The 18393-nt window shown below is 41.6% G+C and overlaps 1 protein-coding gene across 7 annotated transcripts in view; it reads left to right on the top strand.

Moving 5' to 3' along the window:
• prdm16 (PR domain containing 16) overlaps window positions 1–18393 on the top strand; it is a 144145-nt gene that overhangs the window by 61614 nt on the left and 64138 nt on the right. For all 7 annotated transcript variants that reach the window (XM_028409076.1, XM_028409077.1, XM_028409081.1 and 4 more), the window contains exon 3: window positions 17321–17368. In XM_028409076.1, the coding sequence (XP_028264877.1) occupies window positions 17321–17368 (48 nt within the window). The remainder of the gene's footprint in view (window positions 1–17320; window positions 17369–18393) is intronic.

Here is an 18393-nt window from a genome sequence, read left to right as displayed (position 1 = left end):
GACCACAGGGAAAGCTGATCTCACAGACACATATACATGCACACACACACAATCACAAAACTGTGTGTGGTCCTGCTGTTTCAGTCCTCACCGTATTTTCTAATGCTTCATCAGGTCCCATGGTCAGGGTCTTGGACTTAAGACTAATCTTTTAAATTCCTGACTGTGTCAGTCCCTTTTGTCTCATCAGACGTTACTTGCCCACCTTTATGGCTTTCTCCTCTACTGTTTCCTTTGCAAGGTTTCACCTCGTCTAACTACAGAAGGTTTGGTTGTTTTCTTTCCCATCTTCCCCTACTCTTTCTATTTTCTTCCTTCTTCTCATATTCCCTCTTTGCATAATTCAAATCAGAATCCCCATGTGAGTATCTTGCTCTTGACCTAGCTTAGAAAGGTCCTGATTGCTTTAATAGCAGTCCTTGGACCTGGAAGGTGGGTGTCTTTAAGGAACTCTGGTAAAAATGGTGTGTGCTCAGTGTGTACTACTGAAGGGTGGTTGATTAGAACTGACCTCAAGAGTGTCAGGAGAAAAAGAAGTACAAATATGCAAAGTGGGCGTGTGTGCTTGCATAATTGGGGCAGAATGGAGTGCAGCAAGGTCAAGTAGAACAAATGGTCAGTGGAGTAGACTCTAAGTCTATAAAAAATATACAAAATGTCACTATATATGCATGCGTAAGTGGCTTTAAAGTAAGAGAAATGAATGTGTGTTAGAAAAGTTCTTCTGTGTCAGAGATGAGGTAGATGCTTGTTTTTTTTTCTTTGTTTTTTTTTTGGAAGCTCCCAGATGGAAATTAGCGTAAGTGTGTGAAGTGTAGCTTTACTGAGAAAAAAACCTTTTGTGTTTTGTCGGCTTACCCTGGGCAAGTAAGATTTACAATATCAGTTGGCATACACAAAAGTATAAAAGCAAGCCGACGTGTTTTGCAGAAGAGGCACAAATGTGCACAAGACTAAACCATTCAACAGTGGGATTGCCCCAGCATTAGCCAAAGTCAGGAGCCCCAAAGTAAGCCCAGCAAAGGTTGGGGTGAGACCTGTCAAACCCAAAGATTGAGTTTGAATTAGGCCCACCATTCAAACCTACTGAAAGGAGTTCCTGAGCCTCCTTTTCTCTACCAGCAAATTGGGAGGAAATCTGGCTATTGTGCAGAGTTTTGAAGAGGCTGGTGCTGGGGAGGGGGCTGCACACTGTGCTTACCTATAGATGAGAGTAGAGACAAAGGGTCCTGGGACATCCAGGAGAGGCTTTGAAATCCCTCTTGGCTAGAGACGGAGGCAGTCCAGAGTAGCTCCTGGTGTGGAAAAGGTCAACAGCACTTTGCCAATGCAGACACCAGGTTTAACCTGTGAGTTTACAAGAATGAAAAAGATATGAATAAAAAGAATTAGATCTCATAATTTCTAATAAAAGGGCCTTTAACATGAACTGAAGGTCTAGCAGCCAGTGATGCTGTATCAAGTATTCACTTTAGGCTCTGACAGTGGCCGATGTCTTTCCAGCTTGAATTAATTGCACTCAGAATTTGCACTTTTATTGTCATCATTATCATTGACTTTTTCTACGTTTTGCTTGCAAATCCTTAATCCTTGTTCCTTGTTTAGTTGATGTTGCTCTCAAATTATACACATTTTTCACAATCAAAACACAACAGCAACAAGGTTCATTCAGTGTTTTCCCTTACAACTAAAACAGCTTCATAAGTGTGTGAAAAAACTACCAACAAAGCAACATGTGATGATGGTGGTGGCTGCCTGTTAGGAGTTCTTTGATGGATGAGGATTGATGTGACCCATGTTGAATTGTATGTGTCTGTCTACATGAGTTTTGGTGTATGAGAGAAGACAGACAGTCCCTTAGGCTAAATAGTCAGGGTATGAGCAGAATCACACACACATAAACACACATGGCCAGTTTAACACTGCAGCTACCCTCTTCCTGATCAGCAGTGCAGCCCGGGGCTCTTCCGGAGTCTCTCACCCCAATGAGAGTCCAGCTCCCCCCTGTCTGGCCTGCTATACCAATGCCACCCCTCTCGTCTTATTTTCTCTCTTCTCCTCCCTGTCTCTCTCTCTCATTAATCAATGTCAAGCTGTCCAACAACAAGGCCAGCATTCTTCCCCTGCCTGCCTCCTCCGTTCCTTGTATATGTCATTGTGACCCTCCCCCTCCACCAACTCAGCGGCCACCATCATCCTTTCACATGGCCGCAGAGCCGAAAACCCAGGCCCACTCTGCCAACATGAAAGGTTGTTAAGCAAAAAGAAGAGAAAAAAGTGAAGGGGAGGCATTTCTCTCACTTCTTTCCATTCTTCCTCCCATTTCCTGCACTCATCAACCTGGGGACAGACAAAATTGTGTTGCAAAGAAGTCAAATAAATTTTAGATGAAGTAGTCGTGGGCTGTGAAGGGATACTTATTTTTCTTTGTGTTCTCTAGAACTATGTTGGTCCCTAACTTTTTTTTTGCTGACGTCAAAACTTGATGCAAAAATTATTATGCTAACATACTGTACCTAACATATGTATTGCTTACATAAAACTACATTAAAACTAAATTTGATTATGGTGAGCTATGCTGATGTCAGCCATAAGGACACACTCAAAGACATGTTTGCATAATATTCACTCATGTAGGACACTCACACACAAAGAAACTACTTAAAATCAGCACCTGCAGCATTTCTATACATCCCGTGGGCCATTGACATTTTCCCGTTACCAATGGGTGTCCATTTCGTTGTCATAGGCTGCATTTTTTCCATACTGTATTTTCCACTATTAACCCCGCAATAAGTAAAGCCAATCACAGACCATTCTATCTCTAATACCCTTTTTAAACACTTAACTGTCCACGTTTACATTGAATAATGAGACCACTTCTCGCTTGAGCTCCTCGGCATCCTGTTTGTTTACAAAAAGGCAGATTGCCTCCAAATCAGCAGTCGTTTGTTGAGAGGGGGGGCATGTGCTTAAAAATCCTTTCACTCTCTGCGCCTCCTTCCCACAGCATCTGTATGTATTTGTTGTACTAATGAACGGAACAAAAGTTTCCAGGGGGCCCTGTGGAAGGGGGAACAGTAAGAGGGTGAGCAGCCATAGCAAGACTGAAGTGGACTAGTCTGAGTGGTCAGTTGCCATGAGGTTGACAGTGAGAGAACAGAAGACAAGCCAGAGTGATAAAGACTTGACCCCTCCAACCTCTTAGGTCCTTTCACTTGCCTTTTGCTCCTTCTCACTAGATGATAGATGACCTTCTCTCGTATTCATGTCAAGCGCTCTGCCCCACAGACCTCCAAGGTCACAATTGTATTGTCTACAAATGTGCATGTACACATATGGATACAAACTCCACATACGCACACTACTGCAGTAGTCTAGCCAATCACCTCATCAACCCAAAGACAATGGAGGCTTCCTCATCTGTATATAGTAGTTACAGAGACTCAAACCTCTCGACCCCACCTACAGACCTTGTAATAAGCACATATATACAGGCGTCACTTCCACAGACCATTGCCTCCAAGCAGCAGGTATGAATTTGTTGAAAATAGAAAGATCAGGAGAAGCGCAAGGAAAGAGGCAGAGAACAAGGAGTGCAGAACAGACACTGTGCAGTAAATTACTTTGCCAATCAATCTTCCCCCTGGGTACCCTTGATGAAAGCTGTCCAAACTTTTCCCCAGCACTAAGTAACTCTCCTACAGTTTGTCAGTGGAGGACTGGGAAATAGGAAGACAAACAAGTGGCAACATTAAATGTAGCTGCGAGGAGAGAGGAAAGGAGAGGAAAAGACAGAGGCACTGTGCAGTCAAGCGATGATGTGTTGTATGTGTGTAGTGAGGGGGTTGAGAAAAGAGAGAGATCCCTAGTAGAGACGCTCATACAGTATATAATGTGGAAAGTTGTTAAGCATGGTTTGCATTGAGGAATGCATCCCATTTCATCTTGTGCAGACACACACACACGCACACCTAGGCATATGGGTCTTCATGGGTGGCACAACAGTGTGACACACTGAGACTCAAAACAACTGAAACCTCCCAATTACAAGCTAAGACTGCAGGGATCTGCAGATGTCCATAATATACAGAAATTCAACAGTTGCCACAAGTGGAGGCTCACCCACGCGCATGCAGAACATAATACACACAAACGCACACACCGCTACATGCACCCATAGAACTTTCTCTTTTCCTCTTTTACACTTGTTTCCTGGCAAGTTTGAGAGTGTCTTTGCCCAGAACTGTGAAGGGAGAGTAAGGGCTGTTGGGAATGTTAATTTGGTAATTTGTTGTTTTATATAAGCAGGGGAAGGATGGCGGTAATGGTGGTGGTGCAGTACACACAGTCTGTGTGTTTGTCTGTTGGGGGGAGGTTGTGGTGTATGGAGAGGGTAATTCTGGGTGACAAGGTTCAGCTCAGTGATGCAGATGACTCCCAACCAAGTTATTTTTCTTCAAGAGAATCAGGCAAAAATACCATGACGGTTGGAGAGCAAGAAGCGCCCCATGCCCATAGAAGGTATTAAGATGTCTCTGATACATAGCTGCCCTCCTCCTTCTCTTCCCCATGTCTCTTGGTCTAAGTCATTCTCGCACTCCTAAATCTGGGATGGTGGCCAAGTGCCACCAAAGACACTAAGGCTAATAAATCATCCTCGTTTCAACATCTGTCCCAAAGGGCTGCCCACTGCTGCCACCCCACCCCTTGTGAAGATGGGTCTTTGGCTTTATTCCTCTTTCAGCATCCTTCCATACTCCCCCACTGACACCCCCTCCCAGACTGACAAAACGTCTATTGTCCCATGCCCAAGTGAAGAAGAGACCCTCTTTTCCACACTTTGACAAAAGCCGTCTGAAGCCAAGATGGGGTCTGCCAGCAAAGATGCCTGGGACCCGGCAGGGGTGCCCCCTGTCCCTCTTCTATTTTTCTCCCGCCTTCTGGTTCATCCATCCCTTGCTCCAGCTTTCTTTTTTACTTTTAATTCTCCCCTCCTGTGGGGGTCACTCACTCAGCTCACCCCCCATCCCTTTCATACTGGTGAACTCCCAGCCTTGCATAAAGACATCAAGTGACAGCATTGAGAGAAAACAGCCAGATTTGGCAGAAAGAGATATTCGACATGGCTGTCAGTGGCCATTCTGCATGCCTTTTGTTCCCGTGGGTGTAGTTGAAATAGATAAATAAACAGTCATAGGCTGAAAAGCCGGGATCAGAAGCTTGTTGCATTTATTCATATTGAACAGAGAAGAAAGGGAGGCAAAAACCTGCTGCTGCCAATTAAGAAGAATAAGACAAAACTCAATTCAAAGTGTTTAGATTTGTTTTCATGAGGGAGGCTAAAACTCAAAGCTATTCAGTGAAGGATTTCAGGGGTGTGCTCCCAAGATGGCAGTGGATCTTTATCATTGTGGGTGTCTCCATGTTGCTGAAATGATCTCAGGAGTTGTCCATGGACTCATAAGTTAAAGAAGCACCCTCTCCACGGTTACTTACAAGGCTTCATTTACTGTGAATGCACAGCACTTTTTTCCCAGCACCTCCAACTCACCCCCAATGACAGGGAGTACCGCCCTTAACTGTGCACAGGCCAGGCTGCAGACTGTACTGTCTGCATGTAAAGAGCAAAGGCACACCACTTTGGAAATGAAAAACAGGCTCAATAAAATGATTTTTATCATATAACTATATGTTTACTCTTCAGGTGTGCAACTGCCAACGGTAGTACACCAAATGCTAACAATACATCACACTTTTCCAGAGTTTACTGGTGGGTCCCAAACCTTAACTTTATGCAAATGTTTTCATTTTGTTGAAACTGCTCAAGCAGGGAAGAACATTTACCAACAAGGTCCCGTGATGAATTAGTCAATTAGTGTTGCTGGCATTTTTGTTTCATATTTTATGCTGAATTATGTAGATGCAGGTACTGTAATTAATGTTATTTTTGTTCTTTCTTTGATGGAGTCATTATGCATGGAAATGTATTTGCCTCTAATTCTGTTTTTTGAGTGGTTGCTCATTATAAGTGGCAGTGGTTTCGGGATCGATGCATTTTTTAACCATTTTTTTGCCTATAGTTTTAATAGTAATGTATATATTTCATCTAAAGCTGATTTCCTCTCAATGTAGTGATCTCTGCCATCTAAATAATAATGTTAAATTATGCTTGTTAAAAAACATAAAAATAACATCTGTAATCTGATTTTCCGCTCCCATTTAAACCACATTTCTTCACAGCTCTTCTCTTGCCCTGCAAAACATTTAGATTTCCAATTAGCCACTGAGAAGAATGACTAATTTACCACAGCACGCAGGCGCCTGATGTCTCAATCTGCTGGATGTCAGCTCTGTGAAAAGGAGTACTCTATATCCATGCAGGCACACAAGCCCATCAAAGAAAGCCTGCTATAGACAGTAAGGGTTAAACAGATGAAATCCAGCATGAGGAGTACAAAAAAAATTAAGATGCATAAAAAATAAGGCACAACAAATAAGTTAAGCACACTTTAAAACACATGTGAAGAAGGCTCTTATTGAGGCACTAGAGCAGGACAGGCAACAGTTCAGTAGTGGCCCCAGATTGACTCGTCTCTGAGTGGACAGCCAGCCAGCTTCTCCACACAACACCCACATTGTCCGCTGTGCCAACGAGCCAAAGCAAGGCTCCGCGCCTCAGGGGGCTGCCTGAGACGAACACATTATAGATACATGTTAGCCTTGGCCCGACCTTCTGTATACTGTGTGAGGCATTCAGCGGAAGGGAGACAGAGGAAGGAGGGAGGAGATGAGAAATGAAACACATATGGAAGTTATTGGAAGCTACAGAACGGATAAGCCTATCCGACAGCTTAACAGCCTCAAAAAAGTCTTAAAAAGTCATATGAAGAGAGCAGTCATATCATTCTTACATCTACTAAATTTAAATACTGTGAAACTGAATATACTATTTCTTCACGGGGGGTAAGAAGGAAAGACATAAAGGGAGAGAAATGCTGTTTTGTGAGACAAGATGTTTGCAAGAATCCATTTGCTTCACATCTTTTTTGTGTGCCCTATGAGGCCCCCTGCATGGCCTGATGGGAAACCTCAAAGCAGCAGCACTATGATCCTGCAAATGGCAGCGCTTCCTTCCTTTGCCCTGATGGGGAGAGAGCGGGTGCCTTAAACACCATTAGTGCGTCTGCTAAACACACACAGTTCCCTCAACAAAATGTTGCCTTTTTAGCTTTTATCTCACCACTGTCATTAACCAGAGGCTGTCTGACTGACACTTTCCACTCTGTCTACAGATCGGCAGGCAGTGCATCATTCACTTAGAGCCCATCAGCCACCACAGTCTTTATCTAGCCCAGGGCAACCATGTGATAACACTGTTAACAACATGTGCGGCGTGAACGAGTAAATGAGCTGCCACTGTCAGGCTGTATAAGCAGGGTCAAGGGCTTTAATATCTAGTGACGGTGCACCAGATCCTCCCAGTGCAGGGTGTTTCTTCTTCCCATGTCCATCCTTTCAGTTTTCTTACCCCTTCCCTTGTTCGCTTGCTTTCCAATGTTAACAGTGTGGGGGGAAAAAAAGCCTTGACGGAACTGGGCAGGACTGTGCGGGGCCTTCTCTCCCCTCGTGCCTTAGGGAAAACACTGGTGTTATTTTAGAAATCACACTGTTAAAGATTAATGTGGGCCTGGAGGAGTGTGTCATCGTTCCTTAACGACAGTGCCGAGACGCCTGAATAAAGCCGGCACTGTGTTCTGTCCCTCAGCCCAAGGACAGATAAGTTTCCTCTCACCAAGCTCAGCACTGCTCTCCCTCCTCCTTTGTCCAATAACTCTCTCGCTAAGTCCTCTCTTTCAACCGCAAGGGCCAAAATGAGCCCAGATTTAATGACTGAATCACTTCAAAATCAGACTCTTACCTCCTCTTTTCTGTTTTGTTTTTGAAATACACCATGGTATGGGTGAAAAGCAGTGTACACTCAAACACAACACAAAAAATTAAATAAAAACAACAAAAGAAGGGTCAAAAGGGTATTTTCAAACTCTTTCCATGTTGATTACTGTAGTTAGATGACTAATGGAAAGTCCTAGCTTCATGTTATGAGTGTGCTACTCCCCCAATAAAGTCATTTGTCATCATCCAATGGACAGGCCAGACAGACAGCTATAAACCAGGGTTCAGAGACCAAAACAGCGCATCCTATCTGTAGACTACATATCATGCCTTTGTTAATCCAGAATGACGATGATAGCTCTATTTTAAAAAAACAAAACTGCTATCACAGACACCATTGTAGATAGTAATGATAAGAGTCTCTAACAGCTGATGATGGCAGTGATAAAGGCCTCTGAGGTTTGATGAGTGTCATGTCTGAAGTGTGCAAATGGGACTTAGTATCCTTTGCTGAAGGTTTTTGCTGATAACGGAAGCACTCGATAAGCTGGGGAACATCAATCTTAGTGGCAGAGATAGTCTCTGCTTCACACTAATAGGGTTGTAAAGGACCTTCACCTTATATGGCCCAGCTAATAAACTCATTCGTGATGAGCCCGAAGGTCAACCAAGAGAATATTCATATTCCCCTCTATATTAGAAGTGTCTTTGTCTTGTCTTTGGTCAAGAGTATTTGAATGTCCAACAAAGCTGATAAAATATGGTCATACGTGTGATGGTTGGTAATGTAACAGTTTTTAGTTCACATACCTAAAAGTGATTGAGCTTTGCAGTGACATGAAGTGTCTGCCAGATATTAAAAACCTACTTGGCAGTGCAGTGCACCACAAAGTCCACATATTTTCCATTCAGTGCCCTAGGATAAGCAGAAGCATCATATCATCGCTTTTGCAACATCATTACCGCACGGTCTTTTGAAGTCTGAGACATCCTAGAAATTATCAAAGTTGTTGACACTTCAACTTGGGTTTTGATGGCAAAAACTTCAGACAATGGCCTTTGTACAAAGGAGTGGGATTGCTACATTATCTCTACTCAATTATATCTTTTTTCGAAGAGTCCTCAAGGCCAATCCAGACAGTCTGGCGACAGAGACTCCAAAGATGTAACTGTATCAGTCTTACCTATGCCATTTGTCGATTTTGGCCTAGAATACACAAACTTCACGTTGGTTGTGGTAACAGGACAGTAGTGAATCATGCTATTACAATGTTCTGGGACATTGTAGCCATCTAATCAATTTCATTAGCTTTATAAATCACAACAGCTTGACATTTATAGTGGAGGTGATGGGTTGATCCTGTGGACTTGGAGACAGGTCTCATGGTGATAAATGTTGCTATCTCTTGAGAGCAAGGATAAACAGAGCAGAAAGACAGAAGGAAAAAAATGGGCTCAGAACGCAAAAGTCCCAAAGAGGTTGCTGTGCAGCAAACAGTTTTAATGGGTGAATCAATAGGTTTAGAATGCTAGAGGATCATTTGAATAATGGGTTTGATCTGCAGCCTTGGTTTTTCTTTTGTTTTTTTCCCCCCAAAAAAATTAGTGGCCTAATTTTTTAGCTTATTTTTTTTTTTTTTTTTTTTTTTTAAGTTTGGTCATTTACACAAACAGTCCAGCAGGGACAGTTGTGTTTTTCTTTATTCAGTTACAGTGTGAAAGGTTGTAGACGTTTTTATGGCTGTATTTGGAATATATTTAATTGTCCATGTTTAAATGGCTGGTGGAATAATACAATCTGAAAACAACAAGTCATCATCATTTAGAGGCCATTATATGCATTTGGCAATGAAGTTTGATGTCTTCATTTTTTTTCTTTATATAAGCTCCTTGCAGAATCTCAGGCCACCATAGTAAAAGAAAGCTTTTATAGCCAGTATCTCCAGACAGTATCTTTTGGCAGTAGTGGCCAGCTTAACTGCTCTGTTCTTTATACGTTTCCACCGTGTAAATAATCTGATTGGCCACCAAAAGAAATCACAAGGATAAACAGCACACTGGTTACAGTCCATTTATTATACACAAATGCTTTTTGTGTTTTATCACCACATCATCCTCAAAATAATACACATGCTAATAGCAGCCATTAGAACTATTAAGCTGCTGTTATTATTGTTGGTATTTATATCGTGTACGTGCTTTCCACGTGCGTCAGTGGAAATTACATTTTGATCATCTTTAAAAAAGTTTTTTGACTGAAATTTCTGGTGTCGTTTTAGACTCCAGCACTGATCCAACAAAACAAAAACTTGTTCTATTCCCAAAGTGAATGACTAATAATATTTAATGCAGTGTTCAACATGTCTTTATTGACAAAGTTTGTTTTATGATCATTAGGATCTGTTTTCCTCACACATACACACTTCACTGTTCACATCTGTCCTACTGATGATCTGTCATCTAAACTCCATGTAAGCGCAGAAGCCACACAAGCACAAAAAAAACATTCAGAATGAAGACAGACTGATGAACATGTATGCTGAAACTTGAGTGCCCAAGACAGAGAATCTGCTGTAGGTGTCTGATGATTGATCTGTATAATTGTTAGTCTTGTAATCATGTAATAGTTCCAGTATGTGTATGATTTGTTACTGTTTGGTGCATCAGATAAAGCTCATTTTTACCCTGCTGCACACAAACAAACTCATACCCTTGAGCAGGAAACCCACGGTCAGTCGCTGTTTGTTTATCTGCTGGAAAAATCTCATCAGCGAGTCACTTGGCGTGGCTTTGGCCTTCACAGGCATCATCATAATCATCGCGTGTAGGGCTTGACCTCGGTATAAACCCTGAAGTCCCGAAGAATGCCCCTGCTTGTCCTAGGAACCAACCCATATATACATGCACTTAGCCTCCAAGTCACTAGAGACTTTTCACTTCTATGTTTGGGCTTGTGTCCAAGCTCTTTCTATGTGTGTGTGTGTAAATGTGAACCAAAAAATGCAGAAAAGCCACGGCATGGATTTGCAGGGGGATGCCTGACCAACAAACACACACAACACATACTAAAGTAGTCTCTCAAGTTTCCTCGTATCCCTGCACAGAGCCTAACATCTGTCTACATATAGTCTTCTTTGAGCAAACCTATCCTTTCAGTCCATATATTGGATTTGAAGAGAGGGCAAAGAGAAAAAAAAACTACACAACCTCATCTGTTTATGTTGAAATATGCTAACAGTGTAAATGTTTAGTCAGACTCTGATAAACTATATGCAATTTACTCGCCAATTGTCAGTCGTCACATGACAATATCTCAGTGGTTGCTGTCCAGAAAAGCTCTGATGCGATGAGAGATCCCCTTCCCTGAGTTTTGCTGTGTCCTTTTCTACCTACTAAAAGGAATTCCTGGTTTGAATTAGAGATTCATATTGGCACTAGAGAGATGTACAGACAGTGTGGTCTGGTGTATATGTTTCTATATACACAAATTCAGTTTGCAAAGGGAAATGGAGATATGAAACATATGACATTACTGAGCTGAAAAGGCAATATCAGATTTATGTAGTGAATAAATGTAAACATTCATATATGCATTGGTTGCATAAGCATCTCGCTCAGCTGAGGTGCGTGAAATGAAAAGTATCTGTGGTATGACCTTTGATTGGATCTATATGCCCTCAAGTCAAGACCTTAAATCTCACTCCCATAACCTCCTGGTTGCTAAAAGGAAATATGTGTCACAGGAAGAATAGGAGATCATTAGAAATAAAGCAATATTATTTTTCTTCCTGCTGCCACATGTCAATAAACTGCAGCCTTTATTAAAATGAGGACGGAGGATGTGATATATCATTATCTGAAAGCCATGTTACTGCAGCTGCCGATGCTGCGTAGGCAATCCTCTTAGGCCAAAAGGTAGAGTTATTTATTAGGTCTCAACCCTGCAGCCGTCACAGCATCTGCTAGTGGAAGATCTATTGGCACACCCTTATTCACTTATGATTATTACTGATCATCTGCCCAAATGACTTATCAATAAAGCAGAGGCCAAGCAGATAATTTATTTGTATGGTTCTGTCGATATCAAGTTCAGAATCAACAGCCTTAAAAGGATAAAGGGCCCTTGGACGTCAGGTGATGAATGGTTGTACAAGGCTCCCATGAAAATATGACCCTTTTAATAAATTTGCAAAATCTGCCCCCCCCCCCCCCCCCCAGAACCTCCGTTTGCATTCCTCTTCCTCTCTTTTTCATGAAAGTGAGCTTCCTTCCTAAGAGTTGTTTGCTAAGTACCGACCATCGCTTTCCTGAAGAGGAGTAACTTCAAACTCTGCAATTGTCAGATGTATGAACACAAATATTTGAGTTGCGCATTTGCACCAAGTGTTTGCCATCCAGCCTGCATGTCTGTGCAAGATCTATGAATCATACAGGACACTGAAATGATGAGACAAGCCTGTCCAGGGTCAATGTAAACCCTGCCAGGATATTTCACTATGGCATTCTCTTCATAAATCACACAAAGACTCTCAGGACACACAGGGTCAAAGCTCATTCTGTAAATATAAGCCACTTTGTATTTGTCAAGTGGCCGTGACTTTCCAGAGTCGCACAATAGTTCGGAGTGTTTGCCTTCCAAATCTAACCTTTGTGCGCTAAGCTCTATCTCACCAACACTTCTTAGTTCCGTCACGAGCCGCACCCTGACCCATCTGGGTTAGGGTTGGGTAACAGTGAGTTAGCTTTAGCGCCTTCTGATAAGAGTTAAGCAAATTTGATCAAATCCAACAATATTTGGCATCTTTTGCCTTTAGCAATGAGCTACCTAATAGGCCTTAGGAGCAACTGTATTTAACAATAAATGATTAGTAATAATGTCCACATTTATCCTCTGCATCAACTAAGAGAAAGAACATTTTCAAGAGAGTGAAATATTTATATCAGCAGCACCTTTCTATTTTGTGAGGTCACCATATGAGTTTGTTCTTTCTGGTGGATGCCCAGCTTCCTGGTAAGTCAGTGATGGTTGTCTTCTGCCTGAGCCAGTTCCCCACTTAAGCTATGAACAACCTCATTGTTGTGGCATGTTTTAAGAAGTCATAGCCCTGGTCTTGTTTTGGGTATGCTGTCAAAGCCTGTATCTCTGGGAAGTCCGAAAATAGACACATCTTACACCCTTTTAAAAGCACCAGCCAGAGAAAAGACTTGGAACAACAAGCAGGCACTATCTGACGCGATGCTAAAAAGCAGACTCAATTAGACATGTATCCATAGTCAAGCAGTCTCTGGCAGGAAAGTGTAAAAGGTTTGTTATCAGGGATTTCAAATGATAGCGAGACCAAATGAATAACACTGAAGGCTTGTTAGCCCTGCTTCGTTTTCTTCCTTTTTGGGGCAGCTGTGTCATTTCATTGATTGCAAAGTGTTCCGATCAGATTTGCCAGTACCTAGGAGTCAGAGGAGTCAGATCCATTTGTTGAGATCATGTTTGACACGATGGTTAGCTCTTATTTTAAAGGCTCCAGCAATGAGAAACAGAACCCCCTCTTTCATTTTCTTTTTTCATCCTAAGTCTGACACAAATACACTTTCTCTGTAGTTTATTATTCAACACGACCCAGAGTGAAAGACCATTTCCTCTCCCATCTATATGTCAAAAAGATCAATAACCCTTCCAGGGCACGGCCACCACAATGAAGTTCTGTCAACATGCCAAGAAGCTGCAAAAGTTCCCAATAAATACATAGCAAAACTTTCAATTTGTGGCTTTCTTGGTGTGGCTCTTGAAGCCAATGGGTTGTCAGTCAGGGCCCTGGTTCAAAAAGCCCTGAGGTTTGTTTGCTGCTGGTTCTTTTTGGAAACTTGCGGCTTTGTGACATCCATGGCCATCCATTGGGCCATGTTGCTGTATTTCTCATATTATCCAGAGTTGAGGAGAATTGTTTTTGGCAACAGAATGCTAACATTTTCCTACGATGCAAACCTCCAAGTGGGGCCCTCTTGTTTTTCCTCACGCCTGCAAATGATGATGAGCAAGCTTTGTAAGATCCTCCTCTGGTGAAGTTGCTATAGCTACACACTCAGCCTTCTGAGTTCATTTTGTTACTACAAGTTTGCTGTGTGGGTTGACTTTAGCTGTACATGCAGAACCACCATGTGTGTTTTATGGGCTCTTTGCCTCTAGTGGTATTCCTGCAGTTCTTTTTCATATTAAATGAATTGTGAAAATAAACATAAGAGAGATTTCGCTCTGTCATGTGTTTTAGGCTGTGACGGATCTTGTAAAAATAATGAGGCTGTTCACTCACTGACTGTGTCTCCCCATGTCATGTTTTCTTTTGTCTACTTGGTCATCATGGCATGTCAATATGAATGGTGCTAAAGTGGTGTTGAAAAACTCCTGACTCTGTCCAATAACAAAAGCTGTGCTATGAAACACTAATAATGGTGGGGTTTTCCCATCCTTGGTGAAAAAACACACACCACAGGCACATACACACTGTCACTATACAAAAACACACACAGCTACGTATATTCCTAATGAGGGTCTGGACAGCTTGTGGTGGAAGGATTCTGCAGGTGGCTGCACTTTCATCAAGCCACGACTGGATTTGTTTATGTTTGAGGTCATATGGGCCAGAGAGAGAAGTTTGTGTGCCCAGACACACATTTTCACACTCTGTCTAATTACCCTCACTTCAGTGTTTTCGCTTTTCCATAAGACATATTGACATGTCAGCATTCAGCAGGCTAGATACAGAACAAATGGACAATTTTACCTCTCCTTGTGTAGTGGAAAATCTATCCCTCTCAACATAGACCAGTCTGTATTTGAACCTGTCTTACCAACACAGAGTAAAAGTCACTTTGAGATGACGATGACACGTGCAATAAATCATAGCTCCGCCAGTCAGTGGCCAATCACATTTTCCTTTCCTAATTAATAGCTTATTTATTTGTTTGGCTGGGTCCTGCTGCAAGGCTGGAATATTCAGTGTGTGTTTGTGTGGTGTGTATTGGTAATTAAATAGAGTCTGTGTGTGTGCACACAGTATGCCAGTGTTGAAAGAGAATATCCACCTGTTTTTGTGTTAAAGTTATTGTCTTCATTACACAATCCCATGGGTCAACATAGGACTTGAAAAAACAAAGAAAAAACATATTAACTAATGGTCATCGTCAAGAAGCGTAATAATTAGTATATTTCGGACAAAGAACTTATTGTTTCTGAATCTGAAACTGAGGTTTGGAAGATAGAGCGCCTACGCAATCCAGACCCCCCACCAAAAGCTGAAAGACATTAAGGCATCAGTAAAACCGCTCATGTCTGCTCGCATGTCTTCTAGAGTTTTAGGTTTCTCTTGCACAATTTGATACACACACATATTTACACTTGGCATGTAGCTGAACAGAGCAGGGGGAAAGTCCAGAAATTGTCCTATAGTTGTTGAACGCCTGGTAGCATTTTAGATGACCCAGCCAAGCTGCTGGTTTTGTAAACTGTTGCAGCTGGTTTGATGCATTACGAGAAACGGGAAGCCCCAACCCCCGCCAGCCCCAGCCTTTTCTGCACACTCTCCCTGTTGTACTGTCAATGTGCAAAGTTCACAAGCAGTTTATTTACTTATACATCAGACATTTTATAGTATTTTATTAACTTTACAGCAAATTATTTTAGTAACTACAACCTGATATATACTACAAATATTAAAACAATGAATACAGTTCTGTCAATTCCCCTCACAAGGTGATACAGGGCTTAGATGATCAAGTCATAACTATTGATAAAGGAAGTTGTATCCCACAATAAGCTGACAGAATATTAAGGTTATATAAACCTAAAATTTATATTACACATCTAAAGTTTCATTACCAAAAACCAACAAATCTGATGTTAATGTGTCCAGTATGAATGCACACATCGACATGGATACTGAAACTTTCATCAGATGTTGTACTTTACACAACAGTTACTTTACAGTTGTTTTGTTTGAAGCACATTTCTGATAGAGGATCCATCTATTAAGATTAAGATGATGTGTACAGTAAGTAGGTTAAATGCGCTGCTGTAAGTATCTGCAGTGTAATTACTACCATTTGGTGAGGCTTAGAAACACATCCCCTGACAGCTTAATGTAGGAAACCATGGAGTATGGTACATCCGTGTGCATGTGGCTCATCTGGTTCACTACACAGTGAGGGAAGAGAAAGAAGGATTCTGTAAACATCTGTATGTTTTCAGTTAATTGTTTTTCACTGAGAAATACATTTTAATCTAAAGACACATGTGAGTGTGCACAACATAAAGCTTAAATATGCAATTCATAATCGCTTCCTGTGAACTGCAACCTTGTGGAAACAGTTGCATAAAAGAAGTTGCTGTATGCCTCAAATAAGCCCCACAGTCTCCCAGGGAGATTCTACAGCAGATAAATGTCTCACTCCCAATCTTGGTGGGCCACACCAGTTAGAGAAACACAAACTTTTATACATCAGGTCTAATACAAAGGCAGCCAGTTTTGTCACATCGCCCACACAACACACCTACTGTTAAAGGGCAGATGGGGAGGATAGGGAGCAGGAAAAGGAAGGCTCAGATATGCTGTGTGTCTGTGCTCGAGGAAGTTTTATAGGCCTAATTTAGCCTAAACGCAGTAAAGTACTGCACTGATCGCTCACCCCGCCTAAAACTGCTCTGAAAACAGTCTGCATCTCTTCTTTGATCCTCATTTGCCATCAATGGGCTTCAGAAAGAGACAGACAGACGAAGAGAGACTGTAGGTTACCATTCTGTGAAATGCTCTCTCATTGCAGTGAAGCAGCCCCATCTCTTCATCATTCCCCCTACTTCCTTCATTTCCTCTGGCAGACACTGGGAGCATTCTACCACCCATCTGCCCCCAGTAAATATTGCTTGAAGGCTTAATTATACACACACTCACTGACACACACACAACCACACACACACACACATCCTCTGTGAAATTTCCTGCAAAGCTGCGGCAGAGAATTAACGTCAAATGTGGGGCGTTCATTCATCAGAATGTGTGTAGTGTTATGTTTGCTTCGGTGTGTTTTTGTGACCCCTCAGTCCAAAAGTTATTATTATTGGTCACATTTAAGCGTCTGTGTGATGAATTTCGATTTTAAAAACTTTTTATTTTATGTAAAAAAAAATATATAAAACAGTTTTTTTTGCCTTACATCTTCTTTTCTTATATTGTGGTAATTTGTATAATAATATAATATAGATCATCAGACAACATCTGACACAATAAACAGGTAGCTGATGACCAAATTTATATACAAATATAAACAATATTAATAAACAAATGCTTGACCTGAAGAGTCAAATTTGAGTTCTTCAAAGAATTGATTTATCAGGGTAAGGAAAATAAAATATTTGTTTTTATTTTTCTCACAGATGATGAATGACCATGAAGATGACTCCCCTGATAGCTGTATTAAAAAGGTAAGATAGTCACTTTTTATACTGCTTTCCCAATCCTGTCTCTGTACCTCCCATCCCACTGACTTCATCAAAAATAAGTAATATAAGTCCTTGCATGAAATAATATAGCTATCACAAAAAGAAATGCGTTTTCTAGCAAGTGTGACAAAAAGGGCTCGCAGCTGCAATCTATGAAACCCGCTCCTTTTTCAGAAATATACTGATGCTTATGTCCACACTGTGACCGATACATCTCATTGACCAGTCACTGACCACTTTATGAGGTGATAAATTTATTGAAGAGGCTGGGCAGTTTGTTTTTACGGCCAGTGTCAGCGGGTCAAGACAGAACCACAAGAGAGTTCATGTCCGTCTAATGGTCCATGAAAGAACAATGGCTCCTTGCTACAGGGGGGCACACTTTGTGAGAATTACAGAAGCTGTGCACCGCAAAGTCAAGGCTGTTACAGGGAGTAATCGGTGGCTGGAGTGGGTGCATTACAAAAGATGAGGTTATTGATGGTCCAGGCATAACTAGATTTGGTTGTGTGTGGACTTTTGTAGTCTTTTGTCTTGTTTCCTATGACAGGATGGTCTATGAGTAGTGAAACTAATGGGGGGAATACTTTTCAATACAAAATTCAGCTCCACTTAGGAAGCAGTGTATGAGCAAAACATATGTGTGAACTACAGGACGGTCTTATAAGCAACCTTTTATTTCTATTTCATTGAAAAGAATTTGACCAGTTTGGTTCTTGGAGACACAAAAATCCCTTAATTTGCATTACAGGTCAAGGGTTGGTGCTGCACCCTCTATAAACAGGCAGGCGGCATGTAAATCACTGACTGCTTGGTTGATTTGAAATCCTACATTAGTCAATGAGCTTATTTTAAGAGTTAACCGCAGGTGGTTAGGGCTGTTCAGTGTTTCCCACATGTTCATACAATGTGGAAAAACCTACATGGTTTTTATAAACTACCCAACCACCTCCCATGTGAGAGTGGCCCATGGACTGCACTCTGTTCCACGTGCTCTCATACGCACA

Source organism: Parambassis ranga, chromosome 7 (genome assembly GCF_900634625.1).
Source record: "Parambassis ranga chromosome 7, fParRan2.1, whole genome shotgun sequence".
Classification (NCBI taxonomy): domain Eukaryota; kingdom Metazoa; phylum Chordata; class Actinopteri; family Ambassidae; genus Parambassis; species Parambassis ranga.
Note: the sequence above shows the minus strand (reverse complement) of the source record. Positions and strands in the feature narration are given on the sequence as shown.